The sequence below is a fragment of the Trichomycterus rosablanca genome, chromosome 23 (genome assembly GCF_030014385.1).
Source record: "Trichomycterus rosablanca isolate fTriRos1 chromosome 23, fTriRos1.hap1, whole genome shotgun sequence".
In the NCBI taxonomy this organism is placed as follows: Eukaryota; Metazoa; Chordata; class Actinopteri; order Siluriformes; family Trichomycteridae; genus Trichomycterus; species Trichomycterus rosablanca.
Window position 1 is genome coordinate 17,622,912 of NC_086010.1, and position 25,580 is coordinate 17,648,491.

The 25,580-nt window shown below is 41.2% G+C and overlaps 1 protein-coding gene across 2 annotated transcripts; it reads left to right on the plus strand.

Annotated features, from left to right (window-relative positions):
* Window positions 1-295: 295 nt before the first annotated feature.
* On the plus strand, window positions 296-13,273 carry qtrt2 (queuine tRNA-ribosyltransferase accessory subunit 2). 2 transcript variants are annotated; one of them, XM_062985538.1, is made up of 9 exons: window positions 296-338; window positions 1,707-1,943; window positions 2,139-2,194; window positions 3,747-3,823; window positions 4,169-4,378; window positions 6,918-7,117; window positions 8,097-8,266; window positions 10,510-10,615; window positions 11,619-13,273. In XM_062985538.1, exons 2-9 carry the CDS (start codon window positions 1,744-1,746, stop codon window positions 11,839-11,841), a joined length of 1,242 nt encoding a protein of 413 aa, XP_062841608.1. In that variant the 5' UTR covers window positions 296-338; window positions 1,707-1,743; the 3' UTR covers window positions 11,842-13,273. The 2 variants fall into 2 exon arrangements, with proteins under 2 accessions (XP_062841608.1, XP_062841609.1); XM_062985539.1 differs by having other exon boundaries at window positions 8,097-8,248.
* The last annotated feature ends 12,307 nt before the right edge of the window (window positions 13,274-25,580 follow it).

Consider the following 25,580-nt stretch of genomic DNA (forward strand, 5'->3'; position numbering starts at 1 on the left):
AATAATCATGGAGTTATAACGCCTATATAACTCATAACATCTTATAATACCTGTATGTGTATAGACACACACATATGTATAAGTAAAATATATAGGGCTTTCATCACGTTATGTATTTTGAGGAGGCATTTGGTTAATCTGTTAAATAATCAGACAATATTTGTTGAGCAACCAATTCATTAACGAGAGTAATTTATTATAAATAACAATAATGAAAATGATCATTTATTATTCAGGGCACCTTTAAGAGAAGCCGGATCAGCTCACTGGTGACGTAAAACGCGCGTCGGTCATAATTCCGCGACTTGTAGTTCTAGTCACGTGTCCTGCAGTTTTAGGTGAGTTACTGATGTTTACAGGATTCTTATACTTTATGTTTATTAGATACATATATATATACATGATATACATGTTTTAATGAAGTTTAAACCGCTTTAATGTCTGTTAGAATCAGTTTTACAGGAATGTGCAGTGCTTTTTCCTTCCTGCATCTCTGTAGTATCAGAACTACAAGGAATGAATTCAGCACATCCAGTATTTCATAACATCAGATAAAGTGTATAATGTATAATGTAGATAAAACGATCGAGTCCGTGGTGTTTAATACCCTGCTGATGTGGTGTATGTATAGTGGATATGTGGACATCAGTGTAATGATTCTGTTTTGCATTTAATATTTGTTATAACAGCAAATGTATTAAATTCTAATTCATTATTTTTATATGTAAATTACCACTTGACGCTTTTATTAAGTAGAACCTTCATTAAACAGGTTATACTAAAATGCATCCTCAATTTAAAATGTTTGACCCCAAACTGTGATCTTTGAGATTTTGTATCCCCTCAGCATGTCCTTAATTTCAAATTTAACTCGTTCTCTATGTGTTAGTGTGAAATTAAGATTATTAATAAATTAAAACTATATTTAATGGCATTTTCTAAACTAATAGCCGTGTGAGCTGAGAGCAACAACATTGTTTTAATTGTTAAAACGATTTTTCACATTAATTCATTCAAGCAATTATAACAACGTTGTTGCTAAAACAGTGGCGAGACTGTAATTCTGAAGCTGTAGCCTGGCGGTTAAGATACTGGACTAGTAATCAGAAGATCGCTGGTTCAAGCCCCACCACTGCCAGGTTGCTGCTGTTGGGCCCTTGAGCAAGGCCCTTAACCCTCAATTGCTTAGACTGTATACTGTCATTACTGTAAATTGCTTTGGGTATTTACATTTACATTTTCAGCTTTTAGCAGACGCTTTTATCCAAAGCGACTTATGAGCTGAACACGATGAGCAATTGAGGGTTAAGGGCCTTGCTCAGGGACCCAACAGTGGCAACTTGGTGGTGGCGGGGCTTGAACCGGCAACCTTCTGTTTACTAGTCCAGTACCTTAACCACTGAGCTATCACTGGCCCTCTGGGTATCACTGGGTAAAAGGCGTCTGCTAAATGCCAAAATTGTTGTAAATTGTAAATGTACATTAATCTTCTATTAACCTCTGTTCTGTATTAGCAGTTTTAACACAGGTTTAACTTTGCTCATGACTAAAATTCCTAATTATTGGAGGAAACAGTTGGACAGTTTTTACATCTCTGCCCTGCTGTTTCTGCTACGAAAGCTCTGTTTGCTATGTATACATTTTGGAAGCTGACAGGTATAACTAATGTCTTATAATGCTGTTATAACTGTTTCTCTTTTCTGTAGTGGACCACTGATATTCCTGCTTAGTTTTCCTGGTGCCATGAAGTTTGAACTGTCCAAAGTGGTGCGAGGATGCCGGCTGGGTCTTTTAACCAGCGTCGGGCAAACAGGGGGGCACTCTTTAGAAGTGCCAAGCTGTCTTCTGTACACCCGCTGTGCCACGGTGCCTCATCTGACTCAGGAGACCCTGCACACGCTCAGCAACCTGCCGGCGGTCACACAGGTCTCGCTGGATAGTCTGTAAGCATTTACTGATCTCTACACACACTTAATATACATTATATTGGTTATCACTGCTGTTTGTACATCAAGTAATCCTTCCTGTTATATAGTGTGTATTTACTGTGTAATCCTGCAGTACTTAGATTTAAGCTGATGCATGTAATTATGCCATCTATTTATGTATTTATGTATTCAATTTGGTTCCCTGTTCAGTGCAGAACACCATGAGGTTCTAGAAGAGTGTAAAGGTGGTGTAAGGAAGTTTGCAGGTCAGTAACACTTTCATTAGTGATTACTTTCATGAATGCTGGCACAACTGCTTATTCAGGCTAGTTTGGAGGATTCCAGTAAAAAATAGCCAATATGTGCAGGAGCAGAACAAAACCAAATAATGAGCAACATGGTATAACGATAACTAAATAGAACAGAAGCAATTTTATTATAAAATGTAGTTTTATAATGTTAGATGAATGTCTGTCTAGAAACTTTAAACCAGATGTGTAATTATTGGTTATTGGAAGGCACATACTGGGACAGCTGTAGCTCGCGGTTAAGGTAATGGACTAGTAATCAGAAGGTTGCAGGTTCAAGCCTCACCACTGCCAGGTTGCTACTGTTGACCCCTGAGTTTCTGAACTCCTCGGTTTGAAACTCGGTGTTGCCACCGGTCGGCTGGGCGCCATCTAGCGGGCATAATTGGCAGTGCCTGCAGCAGATACTAATTGGCCACTGTATCTGCAGGGAGGGGGCCGGACTATGTGTGGGTGGGCGGGTCTTCATACGCCGTGTAAAGACCCTGATTGGCGGAAGAGACGCCTGTGCGGAATGCATGGGCGAGAAGAGGAGGGCTGTACACGTGTCGGAAGAGGCGTGTACAGCGACGTGCGCTACTCGGATGCAATCTGGTATCCCTCAGCAGCGGAAGACAAGTCGCTAAATCGGGAGGAAAATGGGGAGAAAATGCATTGAAAAAAAAAAAAGTCTAAGTCGCTGTGTATAAAAGCGTCTGCTAAATGCTGAAGATGATGATGTGAACATCTGGTAAACAAGCACTACTGCACGTGTGCAGCTGGAAATAAATCTCTGCTGTTGCTTATCTGCTTATCTGTGGGCAAACAAAACAAATCTCCAAAAATGTGAATATAAATGTGAAAATATTAAAATGCAGCTGTAGTTAAGATTTAAATTTGACTTTATATGTGGGAAGCATTTTAAATGGACAGGGTGAAGGTCCCGGTCCTGTAAAACTGCTGCATATTTGTTTAAGAAATCATTCAGTTTAATGAGTCTCACCAGATGGCTGCAGATACTTTATAAATTCCCCACCGTACAGAACAGTTGGCTTCAGACATTGTGGGTTGAAAACACAGTTTAGCTTCATCCAAACATAAAATCTTTATGTATTTCTTGTAGCAAGCTTGTTTTATTGGTTTCGTGTTGTGCCCAGTTGAATGGTTTGCCTAGTAAATCTGGATCCTGAAGCATAATGATCATGATCGGGGGAGGCATCGTGCATGTGGGTGAGGTGTGAATATTCAGTGTGAATACTTTGTTCAAGTCAGAAGTTCTTTTCTATGTTCTTTTATACGTTTTTGTGGCTTTTTCAAAAAGTCGCACGTCCACGTCCGTCCTGATTCGCAATATCTCAGGGTTACACCTCCAAATTACATTTGTTACTTTTTCACCTGCATGAAAATTGTGTGCCCGCGTTTTTATTTTTTCTTGCCTGAAGTGAACGAAATTGCTTCCAGGATTTCAGTGCCATTTGTACAGAGAAAGAAGGAAAGATGTGATTTTGAATGTAATTTTGTACATCAACAGGTCTGCAGGACACCCTGGTCTTCTGCTCCCTCCGTGACCCTGCGACTACCTGCCCTACTGGTCACGTGACTAACAAGGTCAGAGCTTATTGAGAGAGATGCTTAAATCACTCCGGGTTTCAGTCGTAGAATAATATTTACACTCACAGCACACACACTGTTAACACACTAAGAAATCATTTACTGTCCAACTGTCTGTTAACACCATTAACCCACCGTTAACCAACGCAAGTTGTGCTTTTGCTGTGAGTTTTGCAGGATGCTTTTTTTTGTAAAATGTCTGTGCTACTAATACATGTATCTACCTAACAATGTAAACAAAATGTTCCTAGAACTACAGCCCATTAACTAAAACCAGATCTATTTCTAATGCTGAATTCTCTCTGTGTGTGTGTGTGTGTGTGTGTGTGTGTGTGTGTGCAGACGGTGTCAGTATGGGGCAGTGGAGGGAGGATAGAGCTCTCCGTAACCAAGTTCATGGCCTTGCAAGCAGCCGTCCGTCCTGATTTTTACGAAAGCATGGCGGACGGGGAGACGTGGCAGGCTAACACGTCGCGGAAGAGAGTCCGCAAAGCGGTCGAGCGGACGCTATCACATCTGGACGAGTGTTTAGCGCTGCACAACGAATCACAGGTAACGGTGCATGAGTCCAGTACATCGGTCCTGTGTGCTTATCTGTAGAGGAATGTTCGCTCGGAGGGGTTTCGGTTTTGCTCTCAGCGCAGGGACGGATCGTTTGTGTCAGGCGTCTCGGGTAACACTAGAAATGATGCCCGAACAAAATACGAAGAACAAAAGGAAGATGCATTTTAGATAGACAGAGGGAAATTGTTTCCACATCGCTTACTCGAAATGGTGCAATTTGTCACTAACTGTGCAGTTTTGGCCCAAAAGCTGATAATCATCCCTTTTTGCCAATCTAATAAGTCGCCCCTTTTACTCATGACAGCAGCGAGGGATATATGTGGTCCGATCCAACAGACGAGCTACTGTAGCTCAATCTGCTGAAGTTGTTCTTGCTGGTTCTGATAGAAAGGTCGATGGGTCAGGGCTGTTTTGGCAGCAAAGGGGGGACCAACACAATATTAAGGTGGTCATAATGTTATACCTGATCGGTGTACAACCCTGCATTACCCTAGTGTCATCATACATACATCTTGCACATATGGTAAGAGGCATAATGTACTAAAACAAATACATTATACGAAATATGTTCGTTTTTTGTTGGGTGTTTACTTTGGGGCATAAGAAAACAGGAAGACCAAGTTCTGTACACTGATAGATGCTGCATCGGCCACAACGGACTGACACATTTGCACCTAATAAAATGAGAAGAACCCCCACAGAGTTAAATTGGTCAGGTCCCCACCATCATGAAACACATTCTGATTGAATGCACGAAGCACCAGATAGAAAGGCAACGTGTGTCCGTATCTAATGTAATTTAGGACGTATTCAAGCTTACAAGACGTAAACAGTCCTCAAATTCCTTATATATGTATATATATATATATATATATATATATACAGTGTATCACAAAAGTGAGTACACCCCTCACATTTCTGCAAATATTTTATTATATCTTTTCATGGGACAACACTATAGACATGAAACTTGGATATAACTTAGAGTAGTCAGTGTACAACTTGTATAGCAGTGTAGATTTACTGTCTTCTGAAAATAATTCAACACACAGCCATTAATGTCTAAATGGCTGGCAACATAAGTGAGTACACCCCACAGTGAACATGTCCAAATTGTGCCCAAAGTGTCAATATTTTGTGTGACCACCATTATTATCCAGCACTGCCTTAACCCTCCTGGGCATGGAATTCACCAGAGCTGCACAGGTTGCTACTGGAATCCTCTTCCACTCCTCCATGATGACATCACGGAGCTGGTGGATGTTAGACACCTTGAACTCCTCCACCTTCCACTTGAGGATGCGCCACAGGTGCTCAATTGGGTTTAGTCCATCACCTTTACCTTCAGCTTCCTCAGCAAGGCAGTTGTCACCTTGGAGGTTGTGTTTGGGGTCGTTATCCTGTTGGAAAACTGCCATGAGGCCCAGTTTTCGAAGGGAGGGGATCATGCTCTGTTTCAGAATGTCACAGTACATGTTGGAATTCATGTTTCCCTCAATGAACTGCAGCTCCCCAGTGCCAGCAACACTCATGCAGCCCAAGACCATGATGCTACCACCACCATGCTTGACTGTAGGCAAGATACAGTTGTCTTGGTACTTCTCACCAGGGCGCCGCCACACATGCTGGACACCATCTGAGCCAAACAAGTTTATCTTGGTCTCGTCAGACCACAGGGCATTCCAGTAATCCATGTTCTTGGACTGCTTGTCTTCAGCAAACTGTTTGCGGGCTTTCTTGTGCGTCGTTCTCCTCAATCGGAGCACGGATCGGCATTGGTGGAGAGGAAGCATGACGCAATCGGGCAATTGGACACGCTAAAAGGGAGAAAATGCATAAATTAAACATAAAATTTCACAGGAAAATAATCACAGATTTTGCAGATAAAAAAAAAAAAAAAAGAGCCACATTTCACAGCAGTTATTAAATAACACTTATAAATTGCTAACTGAATTGCCGTAGGATTGCTAGGACCGCCTTATAGTGCAAATTAACCAGTAAACAGAAGGCACTTGAATATTACACGGGAATGGGCTTGTTTTACGGTTTGTGACACCATTTTCACGGCTGTGAATTAGGTAAGGCCTTAAGTATAAAAGAAGCGTCCAGAAAAGGCCTAGTTCTCTATGAGCGACAAAGGTTTTGAGACTCGCCACTCGCAGCCGAAAAAATGCACCAATAAATTATACAACACATTAAAAGCAAAGCTACCAAATGCAGGAATTTTACATATTTTAGCGTCTGTGATGCCTGTCACCCTGGATCCCTCAGACAACCCTGCATTAAATCAAAACGATTCTGTAATGGAAATCACCACATGCTTTGACAAGCGATTCTCGATAAACACGAGTCGTCAGAATGAACTCCTGTTTAATACTCACGTCAACAACAACCAGAAACGCAGCCGACTTCTCAAGGTTACTCGAGGTCGATCTGATCAGATCAGATAATCTGTTCCCTGTTCACTTATGTGCACTGGGTTTGACATGTGTGTGTGTGTGTGTGTGTGTGCTGTTTTCATCGATAGGAGCTAAAGGGGTCTGCGATATTCGGCGTGATCGAAGGGGGCGACGTCCTGGAGGAAAGGCTCAGGTCAGCACGTGAGACAGCGAAGCGGCCCGTGGCTGGATTCGTGTTGGATGGTTTCCAGTCTGGCGCCATGGAGCAGAAGCTGAGAGGGGAGCTAATTACAGCAGTAACTGCAGAGCTGCCTCAGGATAAACTCAGGTGTGTGTGTGTGTGTGTGTGTATGTGTTCCTATCAGTTAGAGGCTGAATGCTTGTTGTGCTTCGGGCTTACGTCTGCTAGCACTGATTCCTCACAGCAGCCGTGTTAAATCTCTTTCACCCCACGAGCAACAGCAACCTCGTCAATTTGTGGCCGGGCAACAGGATGAGCTTTAGGGCCGAAAGTCTGGCCTGGGTTTACACTACTGCTGCTGAATAAAACATATATTTACAAAAACCTGAATAATAGTTATACGAGACAAAAACAGAAGTAAATGAGCTTGTTATATTTGAGAGAATAAGTGATAGGAAGGGAATGGTATTGTACACGTACACACAATAAAGTACGTTTTCTGATGCATCCCAACTATTTATCCGGGCTTGGGACTGGTACTTAGGGTGCACCCCCAGCCCCCACCCCCCCCCAAAGCGACTTCAATACAATTCAAGCGCTCGAGGGTTAAGCCTTGTTCAGAGGCCCATCAGTGGCAACTTAGAAGCAGTGGGGCTTGAACAAGCGACCTTCTGATTCCTAGTCCAGCAAGGCGCTTTTATCCAGAGCGACTTATAGTACTGTGATAGTATTTTTTGTCTAAGCAATTGAGGGTTGCTCAAGGGCCCAACAGTGGCAACCTGTCAGTGGTGGGGCTTGAACCATCAGCCTTTCGATTACTAGTCCAACAGCTTAACCACTAGGGTTAGGGTTATACATTATACATTTTCAGCATTTAGCAGATGCATTTATAAGCAGTTGAAGGTTAAGAGCCTTGCTCAGGGACCCAACACCCTGGTGGGGCTTGAACCAGCGACCTTTTCAACAAGATCACTTTTTTATTTAATCAAATTTACAGTTATTAAAGTTGTATTATTATAGCAGCAATGTACAGCGAGGAACATTTGTTATAACCCCAGTTATAAATGTTTACATTTACAGTTCAGTTTATTTACTGATTATATCATCATTTCGGCTGTGTTTTCAGGTTGTTACGGGGTGTAGGCCGTCCGGACGAAGTGATTGCATGTGTGGAAGCAGGAGTGGATCTGTTTGAGTGTTTCTTCCCCTTCCAGGTGACAGAACGAGGCTGCGCCCTGCACTTCAACTACACCGTCACACCTGATCCAGAGACAGCAGGTACATCTGAGCCAACAGGTGGGCCACAGTCTCTTAAGTTAGGCCCTGTGTGTACATGAGTTCCTATGTTTATACAGTATAATAAAAGCCTCCGTGTAGTTAAACTTTATTGTTCTGTGTATTATTCTGTGGGGTCGCGGCTCTTCAGGAGCCCCCGGTGTGCCCGCCTCATTTTAAATTTCAGATTTGAAGCATTTGCATACAAACAGCATGCACATAGTTTCTTCAGTGCTGGTACGAGTTGTTTGAAGGGTGTACCGGATGGTAAAGGGCCCCTGGTTTCACTTATTTAACATGCTTACGTTAAGCCCTCAGCTGAATGAAGTAATTGGCTTGTTGCACCCGAGCCAGAGCTCCGAACATCAATCTCGCCTCTCCAGGGCGGACGCTGATGCTAATTCATACTGTAAGTCTCGACCACGTGGTCTCCGTAACGCAGATGTTGTGATGGGCAGGACGTGCTCAGACGGGCTTAATTGGACTCGGTGATGTGTACAGAGGCGCGGCGGTGGGCAGAACAAATCGATTAGGGGGCGACGATTGTAATGAAATTCCGAGTGCTTTGCTGTTGAGCGCTGCCTTTTGGGATTTTCTATAAGTGTCCTCGAAACAAATTAGTGCACACTGCTGAGGGAGAGGCTGCGGGCTGCCTGTGATCACCCGGCTCATTTTACTGCTCCATCTCTTGTTCTGTCTGTTTAAATAAAGGAATATGACAAGCTAAAGTTCTGTTCTAACAAAGATTTGGTCAGATCTTACACACTGGCTCTCGTTTTCCTAGAAATGTGACCCGTCAATCACCTGAACAATCGGGCATCATTGATCAAGTCTAAATACTGATGTGTTATATACAATGTCCAGTCAAATGTATGTGGACTCCCTTAATTAATCTTAATTATTAAGTTCAGTTGAATTAGCCACACCATTTGCTAACAGGTTTATAAAATCAGTGATATAAAATAAATGATATTAAGGTAACAGTGTGGGGAAGGCCCTTTCCTGAGAAAGCATGACTGCCCCTGTGCACAGAATCTATAGTCTATAAGAAATTGGTTAATGAGTTCGTCTCTATCACCTTTAGGACGAATTGGAATGTCGCTTACAAGCCAGCATTTACATTTTCGGCATTTAGCAGACGCTTTTATGCAAAGCCACTTGCAGTACTGTGACAATATATTGTCTAAGCAATTGAGGGATAAGGGCCCTGCTCAGGGACCCAACTGTGGCAACCTGGCTGTGGTGGGGCTTGAACCAGTGACTTTTTGATTACTAGTCCAGTACCTTAACCACTAGGCTACAACTGCCCTACAGTTGTAGTTGTGTAATATTGTTTTGTTTAATAATTTAAAGTTATTTCATGCGACACCATGTCTTGGAAAAAAGAACAATGTATAGAAATTGAAGCTGCAGCTCTGAATTAAGACGGCAGGATTTAAAAGGTTAATTGTGTGAGCTCACAGCTTCCGTTTAGCCTGATTCTTACAGCGACCTTTTCTAGCTGATAAATCAGATATGAATAAGTTGGGCACGTCGCAGTTCTGCAAAGTGAGCGCTTTATATTGTGGGATAATTCTTTAATTAACTCACGATCCAAAGAGCATTCTCAGGTTAATTGCTTTCTGTGCTGTGTTCAGTTTTATCACAGGAGCTGTGTGTGTGCTTTGCCTAGATAATTCTGTGAAGTTGTTTGCAGTATAACACCATGATTAGAATATTAGTCGATACATATGACTGTAGCTCATGCTGTTGTGGTGAGAATGCAAAAGAAGTCAAAAAGTACCAATGGACTGTATTGTAGAAGATTTATTTAAACACAGTTTGGTGTGGTGGGTTCTTACAGCAGTATATTAGCCAAAGAACAGAACTGTTGGCCTCCCTTTATACTCCACTAGTCACGCTACAGTTTCAGCTCTTGGGGTTGGTACCAACCGTTCTGTAGTAACTCTTATTCCTTATTTTGCTTACAACATCCTGCAGCGGCTTATGACAGATGTGTTGCTTATCAATCCCTCTGCACAAGCAGCATAATACTAATATTCAGATTATACTAAGCATAAAATCTAAGCTTGCTTGACTGTGGGCAGTGTCAACTATCTTTCAGTAGATTCTAATTCACACCATTTTAAATGACATCTGACCAAAATTTTCTCTCGGCTTTAAGTGGCAGTTAAGATTTTCTTTCTTACAAACGCAATTCCAAAAAAGTTGGGACAGAAGTAGAACTTCAGACTGAACTATATTGTAATGTCTGTGTTTGTCAGTGTTGGAACTGAATGGAGAGAATCCGACTGTAGAAAAGCTGAAGGAGAATGGAGACGGCAGTCCTGAGAACATGACCGGCTTTGAGATGAACATGAGGGACTGTGGGTATGTAAAGAATGAAAGGATTGTGTGATTTTATTTCTCTGCCACTGTTCCTGATTGACTAACGCTACGTTTACAACGTTACACTGTAGTTTCATGTAGAACAGTGAGATGAACTGGAACTCTGAGAGCAGAACCAGTTTAACATTCAGAAAGTAGATTTTATACACAGTAGAGTAAGATGCTGTGAAATGGCTTTAGATATTATTATTATTATTACAATTGTTATTAGCATAATTATTATAATTTTATTATTATATTTATTATTATTATTGTTATTATTATATTATTATTATTATTGTTAATATTATTATTATTACTATTATTATTACAGTATTATCATTATTATTCATTTTATTATCTTTATTATTATTATCATTATTATTCATTTTATTATCTTTATTATTATTATCACTATTATTATTATTGCTATTTTTATTATTATCAATATTATTATTTTTACTATTATTATTAGTATTATTTTTACTATTATAATTATTTTTATTAGTATTATTTTTACTATTATTATTTTTACTATTATTATTAGTATTATTTTTACTATTATTATTTTTACTATTATTATTTTTACTATTATTATTAGTATTATTTTTACTATTATTATCTTCTTCATGTCCAGTTTGCACTGGTTCCTGTTTTTTTATGTGAAGGGGAGAATCTTTTGAAGCAGCTTCTGATTCTTGTACCAGCGGGAAGCAAATTTTTACCATGAATGAACTTAACCTTTCATTAGAAGCAGAGTAGCTGAAATAATTTCAACCATGAGGTTCATATGGTCAGTTTCCTCTGAGCTATGTAGGGTGATAATGATTTCATTTCTGGTTCACTCCCATGTGCAGCTGTTTTCCTAGTTGACCGAAGGGCAGTCTATACCACAAAACATCCACAAAACAAACTTTGAGAAATATCACAACTATATTCTAACAATGAGAAGTAAATACGTAATATGAATGAAAGTGAGAAAGCCAAGGCTGTGTTCTGTCCTCAGCTACAAGGATGATTTCCGGCCGCTGGTGGAGGGGTGTGACTGTTACTGCTGTAAGAACCACACGCGGGCGTACATACATCATCTGCTGGTGACCAATGAGCTGCTGGCAGGGGTGCTGCTGATGCTCCACAACACTCGGCATTACCTGGGGTTCTTCAGAGCGCTGAGGGACGCCGTGGCTAACGACCGACTGCAGGACCTGAGGAACAAAGTGCTCCAGTGATCACTGTGGATTAACGGGTGTGGCACGGTTGCGTTTACTGGGGGTTTAGGGAAACAAGGCAGTGTCGAGTATTCTGAAGATTTGGGCTGCATAGGTTTTCAACTTCATCTGTTTTACACAAACGTTGCAAATGCATAACTTACCTAAAAATATCAATACAACCTAGATTTATCATTTACTGAGTTACAAAATTGGATGTTCATGCCTCAAAACTTCTGGTCTGTTTGGTCACTCAAACCTGATAAACATATTTATTGTCCACGCTTTAGAAAACCAGCTCATAAGATTTAAATGTTTTTTAATTTTGAAGCAAGTACTGTATTTAAGCTCCATTTAAAAGTAGAGAACCTTAATGTAATCTGCTGCCTAATATTTAACAACTGGTTGAGCCCCTGTTTTGACTTTCGGTGTATACATTTCCAGTTAAAGGATGAAGTCCTGAGTGACCAGGGTTGGATGGACGCAGCATAAATATGGTGCTGTTTTTTAAATGCATTGTAAGAGAGAAGCCGTGGCCCATCTGAATCTGTTTGCTGGGTACATTTGGTAGATCTGCCTGGCATCAGAGTATAAACTTATGCCAGTTACTTTGCCGCTGTCTGTTTAGCTCATAATCTTATAAAACATTATCTGTAAGATCCCTGGTACTGGTAAGAGTGATGAACTTACGGTTTATGTGAAATTCCTGCACCGGGATCTGAATTAATTCCTGATAATCCACTGATTTGTGTTTGCACGCGTTAATTTCCATTTGCTGCTGACTAAGCTGAACCTGGTAGCGATTTTAATTTTAAAGCATTCAGGGACATTTTATGCGTCTCCTATAAATAATGAGAATCCAGCTGAGCCAGGGTTGTTGTCGGGGCATCTCCTGACTCAGGTCTCTGTACTCGGCTTTAAATGGTTTCGTATTTTTATGTATTTGTTTATTTACTGTTGTATTCACGCCTCCTGCACTCGAGAGAAAGTTGTAGTCAGGCCTGAATGATCCCGCACACCCTGTATGTACTGCAGCTCTCACACATGACTTATGGAACCTAAAAGGGACAATTGGGTGTTTAAGAGGTGGTGAGGGGTGAAGAAGAGGTTTTGTGTTTGGACAAGACACGACACCGGGCAGCGTTTTCCATTAAAAAGGTGCAGAATTACTTTCCAGGCCGGTGCGTTTTTCCATTTCAGACCTAATTTCAAACTACCGCTTATACATCAGGAGGATTCAGGGGTGTAAAGAATGTGTTTAATAAATCCAGAGTGTTTGTGCAATAAAATCAAGTATTTCATTTAAAACACTCTGGGTCTTGGTGCTCTTGTATTGTTGTCAGCTCTATTAATTAGAATTAGGAGTGCTGATGGAATGCGCTGATGGAAGCTGGGAAACCACGTTCCTTCGGTGCAGGAACAAGTTTGTTCAGACTAAAATAAAGTATTTTGAGGTCTTGGTGCTCTTGCATCATTGTAATCTCTATTAATTAGAATTAATTAGAAGAAGTGCTGATGGAAGCTGGGAAACAACGTTCCTTTGGTGCAGGCAAGTACAGAGAAGTGCTGATGGAATGTGCTGATGGAAGCTGGGAAACAACGTTTGTTTAGATGCAGTCCTACCTGGATTCAATCCAGAGTGTTTTCACACTGATATCAAGTATTTCATTTGAGACACTTGTGGTTTGGTGCTCTTGTATTGATGTAATCTCTATTAATTAGAATTAATTAGATGGTATGCTGATGGAATGCGCTGATGAAAGCTGGGAAACCGCGTTCCTTGAGTGCAGGAACAAGTTTGTTCTGATGCAGTCCTACCTGTTTTCACACTAAAATCAAGTATTTCATTTGAAAACTCTTGGGGTCTTAGTGAACATGTATCGTTGTCAGCTCATTTAACAGCTGAGCGCACGGGTGGGATTGTGACGATTCGGATGTGAATGAAAGTTTCTCTCTGGTGTTTTCTAATTTATTAGGTGTCAAGTCATGTTGTGATAGACTAATGCCTCCTTAGATAGTCGCCCTCTGTCCTATGTAACATGTACAGGTACATTTAAAAGCTTACACAGGCTTGTAATTGATGTCACCCAATTCAGGTTCTTTGTGGGTTTTCTGAATATATGGCAACATTTGCCAGGTCAAAAGTATATATACAGCTATTCAGGTGATTTATTTTATAATGAGAAACGAAAGTCCTGTAATGTCGTTAAACCTTGTCAGTGTTTCCTGACTGCACTCATAAAACGTACATACCTGGAACAGTGGTCTTTTGCCAAGGTTAGGAAATAAACCCCAAACTGTCGCCTTATATTGAGAGAAACTGTGTACCATTATCAAGTAGATGCTGCACCACGTTTCTCACAGTTAAGCAAGCTTTAAGTCACCCTGAGCTTCCGTGTGATCAGCAGTGAACTTCTTTTAAGCTTTATGCTGCTGATACATTAACAGGACTGATCGCTTTAACCGAGACTGATCAACTCCGTTGTGCAGCAGCAGATTCCTGGGCGGGTTAGCTAAGCAAAACGTAACGACTGACGTGTTGAACACTGAAAGTTACTGAGCTCCTCAGTGCAGTTCATTCCAATGCTAACTTTTGTCTGTGAATATTGCACGGTTGTACGCTTGATTTTATGATCCTGTAAGTAATGTGTGTGGCCAAAATAGACACACCTATTCATCTCTGTTAATTAGAATTAATTAGAAGGAGCGTCCACATATATATATATAGCTTTAATACTTCATGGTTAAAACTATTCCACCTCCCTGGGTAGATCCGTAATTGCTCTCTTCTGGGAAAACACAAGTCCTGGTTCCAACAAAAGCCCAAACAAAATATCCAGGGCGTCTCGGCTGCTGTTCCACTTACCTCTGCCCCCGCTGCTTTGTGTTGTTTTCCCCCAGTAGTCTGAGGTCAAAGTTTTGAAGTAAAGGTCAGTCATGTCCACCATTACCGCCTGAATAGGTCGGATTGGGCACGTAACCTTCTCCGACATCATCCCTAATCTGCCTCCTCATAGATACAGATTGATTTATCTCACTTGCTGCTAGCTGTGATTAATGGATCGTGTGTTTTCTTCAGGTCTGGAGAGGTAAATACGGCCGGTCTGACTTTGTATGTGACTTTGTGCACGATTTTAAGTCACACTGGAGCATAAAGAAACGCTGCAAAAAGTTCCTGAGTTCTGTCAGCTCAACTTTCAGGCACTATAATTAATGGCAAAATGTGCTCACACATTGCCTGAAGTGTTTGAACTAATTACATTCAGCTTTTTAAAATGCTAAGTGCTGGTAAATAAGCTTTTTGTTAAATGTTCAGCACTTTACAGTCCTCACGTATTTAACCTGAAGTAGCATAAACAGATTTGAAGGCTTTCTAATCAATCAGGAAACGAAGCAGGAAAAAAATCATAATTAAATCGTTTTAGTAAACCTTATACAATTGCAATTAAGTCGATTAAGGTCATTTAGGGATAATAAGTCCCTGCAGGCATAACATTATGACCACCTTCCTAATATTGTGTTGGTCCCCCTTTTGAAGCCCCATAGACAACAAACTGTGCTGCTCTGTGTATTCTCACACCTTTCTATCAGTCTGTTGGATCAGACCACACGGGCCAGCCTTCACTCCCCACGTGCATCAATGAGCCTTGGCCGCCCGTGACCCCGTCGCTGGTTTACCACTGTTTCTTCCATGGACCACTTTTGATAGATACTGACCAATGCAGACCGGGACACACCCCACAAGAGCTGCAGTTTTGGAGATGCTCTGACCCAGTCATCTAGCCATCACAATTCGGCCCTCGTCAAACTCGCTCAGATCCTCACCTCATTTTTCCTGCTTCTAACATCAACTTTGAGGATAAAATGTTCACTTGCTGCCTAATATATTTCACCCACTAACAGGTGCCGTGATGAAGAGATAATCAGTGTTATTCACTTCACCTGTCAGTGCTCATAATGTTACGCCTAGTCGGTATACACTATTAATTTAGTAAGTAATTTTTGGTCAGTGGTTTTATTTGTGTAGCTCTTAAAACGTGTTTTTAAATTTTTACATAGGTGCTCTGGCTCATCGGATGTGCTGGTAGTGAAACACTTTGTTTGGTTTGTATTGTAGTACTAATATTAAAGCAGCTTACATGAAACCGTCCCGTGAGCCGCGGTATTTCTCCGTACTCAACTCCTCTGAGAGCGTCTCTGTTTGAAGATGAAAACCCGACTCTCCTATAAATATTTGAAACCATTTCATCAGGACCTTCAAATGGCTTCACTGACCCGGTCATGGACATCCAGGAGGATGAGATTAGTATCTGAATCACCTGATCTCTCTCTCTCTCCCTGCTCTCACTACGGATCACTGTTATCCTCAACGACGAAAACCCCAGATTAGACGGGTCTGTTCTTCTGCCTGGGTGACGATTCAGGATTTAATACACATGAAGTGACGTGGAAACGGTCTCATGATGAGCAGAGTTCTGCTTCCTGGCTGGAGGAAGCTTACAGTTTAGAGCTCAGTAGTCTGGAGGAGTTTGTACTACGGAGGACAGACACTCGGGATGAACCCATATATCATCTCACAGAAAATCTGTAATGACAGGCAGAAAATCTGTAATGACAGCACCACGGGTGATAAGTGATGCAAGTGGGCCAAAAACCCAGACGACTGAGAATATGTTTTACAGGAAGGGCAGGAATACACATGAGGATGGGATGTTGGGCCAAAGTAAGAGCTCAAGACTTAAAGTGGCTTTATTTTACAATGTGAATCAGAATCACTTTATTTTATGTTAGTTATGCCAGGTATGTTACACATACGAGGAATTTGTTTTGGTGATGCACATAATAGCACACATAATACACATGTATGACCTGTGACATATTTAACAAACCAGACAGCACACGGACTGTTAACAAGTATTTATGCACATTATGTATTTTATGCATAATTTACAGTATTTTGGTGGGATTGTTGTTATTGGATCGATGTTTTTCCCACTGTACAATCTAACAAGTATACAGTCCTGTTGTTTTTGGTTTTTTACTTTAAAAATTAATTTTTAAATTAATAGTTTAATGTGATCATTATTCTTCTCACTAGGTTGGTGCTTTAAACTAGATTGTTTTGTAAATATACTTCCAGAACTAGAACTAAAAAAAAGTGGACGCCCACTGTTGAGCATCATTTGCTTTACGTACTGCAGTTTAAACATCAACTAGTTGATTTTTTTTGTCCCACATTTTGTCCATGATTTACTGCATTCCAGGCAACACAAACAATACATCAAAACGAAACCCAAAACAAAATATATTTAATTAATAAAACAATCTGGTGCCAATCTGGTCCCACTGTGGTTTACAAGATTTAATGGAAAGCTTCCACAAGGGGGCGTTCGTGAGCTGACATTCGTCGGTTCAAATCTCAGCTCTGCCATCCGTCAGGCTGGGCGCCTACATGAACAACGATTGGCTGTTGTTTATACAGGATGGTAGCCGGTTGGGACCTCATAACTGGAGCAGTTATGGCCTCTGCTGGCTGATTGATGGCGTTTGCACAGAGACGAGGGATGATGGGATCAGGGTGCGGCTCTCTGTAAACAAAGCTGATCCGCATATAAACTCGCCTTGTAAGGGTGAAAAGAAATATACTTAATTAAAGACTCCACAAGTTAGTTAGTGTACAAGTTCATTTTGTTTATGTGCCTGTTAAAATGCATTTATTTAATTATTATTATTTTTCTCTGCAACCCATTTTTTAAAGTTAGGGTGGGTCAGACCCAGGGTTTGAAAAAGAACTAGTACATGTTTTGTCCTGACAGAATTCCTCAGCTTGGAGTAAAAGGTACCATCAGTCAGTACAGTTAAAGTCAAAACTTTGCACATATAGTATAACATGACTGTTGGAATTTTAATGATCTCTGTATCTGTTTCTGTAAGACTGAATTATTGCGAACAGGTTCTAAACCCATGCTGATGTATTTCTCACACATTCAGCAGCCTCGTATTTCTCACACATTCAGCAGCCTCGTATTTATAGCAGAGGTTTATAAATAAACCACCAATGAGGAATTAGGACGTCATGCTATGAAGTAATTTTCTACAACATTATCGGTTTTAATGGCCCAAGAAGAAACACATTTAAAAAGATAAATCAACAGGTTTCCTGATAAAATGTGACAGAATGAAAGTAAGAACTCGGAGCGTAATTCTCACCTGAAGGCAGAAGTGACTTAAGTGGGGTTTTACCCACGGCAGATTTTATCTTGTAGAATTTAAGTGGTTGTAAATAATCCCTCAGTCTCAGTGTTTGATGTTCATGAAGGTGTAACGTTGAATGTTTTCACACAGGATTAAACCACTGATGGATTTCGGCTCATTGAGGATTTAATGTTCAGTACCAGGATTTGAAACTGGAGCGGAAGTGCCGCGTTCAGATTTTAGAAAGCAATCAGAATGAAGCGGGATGTGTTGGACTGGACATTGTCATGCTGTATGGTTTAAACCGGGATGGGGGGGGGGGATGTGGTGATTGAACTCCTGTGTGATAAGTGAAGTTGTGAACATGAACCGTTACCTTGTGGCCACTTTCCCATTACTCTGACTAATGAGGAGCAGAGCCTCATGAAACATGGATGAGCCTGAGAGAAGCAGGGGGCGAGTGAATTTTGGTTAGAGGAGAGACACTTGTTTGAATATCCAGCCGTTTTCATGCCTTTATGATTTGCACTAAGCTTTGGATTGTTGTGGTCATGTATTTAATTTACCCCGGGGGGTCTGGGCTCAAGCTCAAGAGGTAAAAACTGCATCACTATAGTAAAGAGGAACATTCATAATGCGCATGAAGAAATAAAAACTGTATTCAGTCACAATTCTAAGTTGTTTCGGCTACACGATCTGTTAAATGCCAACAATGTAAATGTGGTTTTAGTATTGGGATAAGATGTTACCTTTGCTTTCAATGCTCAATGCTAGCTGTAAGGTGTGATGGAGGATGAATTATATTGTGCTTATGTGATATTTACATACTGTTGGCCTTGATGTGGAAGGCAGTGTGTATAATGGGCTGTCCTGCAATAGATTTGCACCCTGTCCAGGTTTTATTCCTACGTTGAGTGGCACCAGACGTTTCATGGCCCCAAATGTTGAATAATATAGTAGTTTGACTTTGGTTTGGCTCACATTACAATTTTCACTCAACCAGATGGACTCCAAGAAGCATTCTTGCTTAATGATTTCCTAGTCATGCAGGACGTCCAAACACTAGAAGTTGTCGCTTTATAAATTCAGTAATTAGAAACAGATTGAAATATCCAGGGGAAAAACATCATTTGATGCCTTTAATGTGGTTATTAAGGTAGATGATTTAGAGGATTTATTTCCCACAAGCTGATCCAAATCAGGTTGGTTACATGGTACGTCAGCGCGATTAGTCATCTATTCATCACCACACAAATGAAACTTTGTTGATGATGGCCTCTATTACGTACGATAACCCTGAAGAAAATAATTAAAGCAGTTTAAACCTCAGCGGATCCTCAACATTCAATTACTGCACCTGACTGAGAGAGGAAAGTAAACCTGTGGAAGACAAAAAGCAGCAGGGACAGAAATGATCGTGTAAGTGGTGTGTAGAAGACGTGAGGGGCGTGTGTGTCATGGCATGGATTTCAATGCCCTCACTAATCACTTTATTAGGAACGTTTGTCTTGGATTTATATTTATATAAGCCATTTTATAAGCTACACTTACCATAAGCTGCAGAATGATCACATTATATGATGAGAAGATTTCCATACAGCCCCAAATTTTTTTCTATTTTATTCTTTTTTTTCTTTAGGAGTTTATTTGGGGTCGTAAATCCAGAAGGCAGCTTAATCTCTGCAGAGCTTATGTGTGACTCTATCTAGAGATTTAACCAGGCTTTGACCTTATAGCAGCTAGCATCTACCTGTCAGCCTTATATGTCACCACAGATCTAAACAAAATCTTACAATTAAGTGACGTCATTCATCCGTCTCTCCTTTTCCGTTCCAGGCGCTGCATTTTAAACTCTTAGTGAAGTGAAGAGCGAGAGTATTGCTGCTGCAAGTAATTCACAAGAGGTGAACCTTATATCCTTTATTAATGCTATTTACCACTAAAGCTGAAGGTTTGCTAGCACATCCCTTACCGGAATGGTCCTGAGGTGATAAATACGCCGGTGCTGACACAGGTCCGAATGTGTGGCAGAATGAAAAGTGAGACTCAATGAGGTTGAAATAACAAACATTGATCTTCCTCAGTGTCTCGCAGCTGCTGATCGGAGAGCTGAAACAGTAATAAATAGTGGCCAGAGTGCAGCTAAGCTAAAGCTAATGATTTTTTGTGCTTATCTCTCGCGGCTCGGGAGGATTTTGTGTTTCGGGACCGGATTTACAAAAGGTGAAGCTTATTGCAGCTCAGCAATGGCGTTCTTAATATGTGAAGGGTACAAGTGCCGTGACAGGTTTGGGTTGATTATACAGCAGTTATTGTGGTTTTATATTATTTGGTTAATGCAGACCATGTTTCCTCAACACCAGGTTATTTCTGTCTTTCAAAAGCACAGCAGGAGGTGGAATGGCTGCTTTACATCTCTCCTAGAATAAATGAATGGATTACATATATTGATTGTTCTGTTTGGTGGCGTAATAGCTAATTGTCTGTAAATAAAGCAATTTTACAATTTACAATTTTACAATTTTAAAATGCCCCCCGTTTGGTAAACGCCAGGATGAAGTCAAGACTCCTCAATGGTCCTTCCATGATCACCAGATCAGACAAAAAAAACAACAATTGAACCTTCATAGATCACAGCTTCAAGATCACAGACTGTAAAGCAGATCTTCAACTCAATTCTTTCTACAACTGGAGAATTCCCATTATAAACCATTTAGGATCTCAATTAGAACATTCAAGGATTACAGCTGTTCTGGGAGTGAAGGGTTTCAGATGTTCTTCCTGTGTTCGTCAGGGTTTTTCTATGCAGGAGGTAGATTGGCTGATCTTAAATAGCCATAGCTGTTGGGGATTGCCTTTGATAAGGTGGCAGCCCTTTAGTCTCGCAGTGAGGTTACTTGTTGGATGGATGGATGGATGGATGGATGACACTAGGTGTGAATGAGTAAGTGCGCAAGATGTGAAATAAACTGAAACTGAACTGATGAATTACTTCTATGACCTATAAAGCAAATCCAAACTATTAGAGCTGGTTTTCTTCAGGTACCCTGGTGTAATCAATCACTGGGTATGTCTGTGGTGCCATGTGACGGACTGGTGCCCAGTCTCGGGTGTATTCCAGTCTGAAGATGAATGCATGAATGAATTCCCTACATGGTTAGCACAGTGGCACTGGGGGTGTTAGTTGTTGGTACCACACATATATAATAGGCACATGGTTTTCGGGACAGGATCCAGACCCAATGAAACCCTCTTCAAAAATCTGAAGAGAAAATGAGTGAACGGATACACTTGAGAATTCATATTCCACCATATGCTGCCTGCTTTTTTATTCCTTCTGTCTGTCACAGGAAGGGAACATGCTAATAAGTGCCCTACATAGAGAGGATACTAGGGCACTTCAGATTGAATGGAATAATAGATTTCCATTGAAGTTATGATATAAAGAATTGTGTGTTTGTGCTTATGTATGTTATGATGCGTACAAAAATAATGCTATATTAATACGTGAGTGAGTTGTATTATTAGTAGTATAAATAAGATATTAAATATTTATTACAGAGATTTCGCAGCATTGGGAATCTAACACAGACCAAATGAGCCAATTAAAAGCCTGAATTACAGATGTGCTGATTATACAAACTTAATTTTTGTGCACAAAACTGAGCCAAAACAGCTCCAGTGTGTGGAATCGACACCAAGTCTTGATTTGATTGGTTTGATTCTCAATGTCTGGAGCCATTTTCTCCCAGTTTAGCATAGTCAATTTGTCTTCCACTGCTGGGGATCGATTGCTGGATATATTGCTGCTCACGCCTCCTCCGACCCGCGCACAGCCTTTAACGAAACCCTTTTCCACCCATGCACTCTGCACAGGCGCCTCTATCCACCAATACACCGCGTTTAAAGACCCACCCACATATTCCGGTCATGCCTCCCTGCAGGCATTGTCAATTATGCCCGCTAGATGGCGCCCAGTCGATCGGTGGCTATGCCGAGTTTCGAACCAAGGAGTTCAGAGTCTCGGCGCTGGTGTGCTAGTGCACCAGGTTGGTGCCATGAGATTCAGATTTTTTTTATATCAACATTTAAAACAAATAGAGATGAACCAAATTATTGTGGATTTTTATTTAGGACCGAACCTATTTGTATATGTGACCAGATTTAAAACCTTTGTGTGGGGATGTATGAATGGTTTTCGCACATTAATGTCACTGCTTTGTTGATCCACGTGCATAATAATGCCCAGCGTTGGTATTTTTCCACTGATGGACGGGGTAGATAGCTGAAAAATTGTGCACAGCAACACATATGCTAATTATATACATTCAAAATGCACCTATATTGTAATGCTTCGTGTAACTTGTGTGTTGTGTGGACAGAATGCTTTCTAACCACTGACCCTTTCTCTCCTGAGATCTTTGAAATGCATTGTTCTCCCCCTTTCTGTATGTCAGTCACAGAAAGCTCTGACCTCCCGCCCTTTACTGCTTATCACACTAAAACCAGGCACAGCGAGGAACTACGAACCCGTCCGACGTGAGGTGAATGCGTTTTCCTCGGGTGGCGGGCGTTTACAGCAGACGCGCAGTCTGTTTAAGATTTCTGTAGGTATCAGCTGCTCTCGTGCGTCCGCCTGCTGCAGCCTAAAGGAATCGATTAATGCGAGATTGGGCTGTCGGGCTGCAGCTGGAGCTTCCACTGCTTATCGTTTAGCAATTTAATGCATAGCTTTACTGTTTTAGTCTTCAGCCGGCCATGCATGCAGGATCGCACTCACACACAGAGCTTGGTTCTTATCGGAATTACACTTCAATACAGAGGTGGACAAAATATTAGAAACATAAAAGAATATATTTCATACCAAAGAGCTGACCACCCTTTATGTCTAGACTGGATTTGATGCTGCCTGAAATATTGTAACAGAGCTACTCAGTGGTTTTTGGTGGGATGTTAAAGCTTCTTTAAGAAGAAAATGTTATAGTTGTTTGAGAAATGAAGGTGTGCACTCCAAGGCATCCTATACGTTTTAATAATGTATACATTTGGTCATTAGAGAGGCCATTAAAGGAGCTTGACTTCCTGCTGATCATCAACTAGTCCTAATTTACTTTAGAAATAGGTATAGACCAAAGTCATTAGCAGGATTGAGTGCAGTGCTTCACCATAAGGTGCAGTCAGGCTGTTATGTGACCATACAAAGCAATCACAGAAGCTGATGAGAACGTCCACTGGACGGCCGCCCATTCCACTATGGATTCCCTGCTATAGTGAACGCTTGGCAGTCAGCATTTTGGGTTGAAGACGTCATTTGGTAAACATATATCCATCCAGATGTTGAAAATGTAGTGAAATTTGACTCAAACTTGGTTGCTTAAGTAATTCCTCAGGCGTCCAGGATTTATACGCTTTACATCAAGGCATTTAATGCAAAACATGTCCGCATTCTAATACATTTTAGACTGCATGGCTTATAGAAGTGCTCATTGCTGTGTTAGCGCACTAAAACATTCCTCCTGCATCCCAACAGCCCAATTAGCAGCTCGTGCGAAGAAAGTGTGGAAATGCGTAAATCTTTGTACTGTCAGTTATTTTTACATCCGAAGACGAGGCGTTTATGTGTGGGCGCTGTACGTGGGCGTACCTCCTGTGTGTCGATCTGGTAAAACTGGCTATGAAATATAAAATATAAAATGAGATAAAACGAAGTCATTTCATTCAGCGGTAGAGCGTCCGACCTTCAGTCTGACCCGGCGGAGCTTATGTGTGCTGTCACAAAGGGCGCTCGGGAGGAGAATTATACCTGGACGCGCTACAGAGAGACCACTGCAGAGGGTGATAAGCTCGGCGTGACGGGAGCTCGCTCTGTCTGAACGTTTCGCCCCGAAAACGACAGCTTTATTAGGTCAGCAGTTCACAGGGAAGGAGTGATCGAACTGGACAGAGGAATTAAGTTGATGGGCGAGAGAGCGTATTAAATTATTTAGCCGCATCGCAAATGAGCAATTACAAGGAGGAAAAAGCAGCCGGCGGTTACATTCTCATTCCCTCCGTAATCTCTGTGATTACTAAAGGTTCCGAATTAAGAGTATTATGCTGGTGTGCTGTTTAGTAGATTGTGCGGGGGTGCTGCAGGTAAACTAAAAACACAATACGATAAAGAAAATACGTTCGTGCTGTGATTCCTGAACAGAACTAATAATATATGAGGGATACGAGCGTTCTTCAAAACATTTCCCACAATTTTCCTCCCAATCTAGTTGTATCCAATTACCCGATTGCATTATGCAAGACTGACACACGACACGTGTCGAAGACGAGTTCATATGCGGATCAGCTTTGTGTACGGAGAGCCACACCCTGATCAACGCATTATTCCTCGAATCAATCAGCCAGCAGAGGTTGTAACAGCATCAGTTATGAGGTCCCTATCCGGCTCCTTCCTTTGGATGAACGACAGCCAAATGTTGTTCATATAGCTGCCCAGCCCAGCCGGATGGCAGAGATGAGTTTCAAACTGACGAGTTCGAAATGTCAGCTCTGGTGTACTAGCATGTTTTACCGCTGTACCAACTGTAATGCTGTCAGCAAAAGTAGCCACTGATGCAGTGCTGCTTTCACATCATCACATGAAAATCTTCCTCCCCTTAAAGCTTCCTTGAGCATCCAAAAAGGTGGAAATCAGATGGAGCTAAATCCGGACTATAAGCATCACTCAGTCTCTCAGACACGACCGATTACTCATCCTCCCACCAGATCACAGCTGGTGGAAGAGCATTTTCTTACAAAGCTCCACAACTTTGGAATAATCTTCCTGCCTCTATTCGGGATTCGGACACAGTCTCAATTTTTAAGTCTAGACTGAAAACATATTAATTTTCTCAGGCTTTTGATTAGTACAGACAAAGGCGCAGAGCTTGGGGGTTCTTGGTCATAGAAACTTGTGGTGATCAGGGATGTTGGGTTGCTGTCGTTCTGCCTCTCTTATCCGATCACTCAGGTTTGATGATGGTAGGGAGGTGGGCACTGATGTCCTGTGAAAGCCTTCATGACCTTGTTACCTGCTCGCTCTCCCTTTTAGTTATGCTGTAATATTTAGGGCTGCCGGAGTCTAAAACTCTCTGTAAAACTGTTTTACTCAACTAGCATTGTACATTATTAACTGCATTCTTTGTTGTTTTACTCCAAAGGCATTCTGATGGAAACCTGTTTACCCGCCGAGGTTAGGGATTAAAGTCGAGACTGCCGTGACAACGATGCTGCTCCTGCCGGATGTGACTGGTCTGGAGTAATTGCACCAAGAATGACAAGGAATACTACAGACTTTATTGAAGACTAGAGCGAATAACAACTGTATTATTATTTATCTATTCACCTATTTATTACCAGTTATAACTTTTAGATCATTTAATTCTGTGTCTGTATGCTTTGTGTAAATCGTGTATTTATTTAAAGTATCCTCCAGGCCACCCAGGAAGGATGGGCCCGGCTGAGTCTGGTTCCTCTCAAGGTTTCTTCCTGTAATTTTCAGGGAGTTTTTCCTTGCCACAGTCGCCCTCGGCTTG

Excerpts from the sequence above, each read along its gene's own strand:
- qtrt2 (XM_062985538.1), top strand. The coding sequence starts at position 1,744 with ATGAAGTTTGAACTGTCCAAAGTGGTGCGAGGATGCCGGCTGGGTCTT. Across the intron at positions 1,944-2,138 it reads CAGGTCTCGCTGGATAGTCT|TGCAGAACACCATGAGGTTC; the intron begins GTAAGCATTTAC and ends TTCCCTGTTCAG. Across the intron at positions 10,616-11,618 it reads ATGAACATGAGGGACTGTGG|CTACAAGGATGATTTCCGGC; the intron begins GTATGTAAAGAA and ends TTCTGTCCTCAG.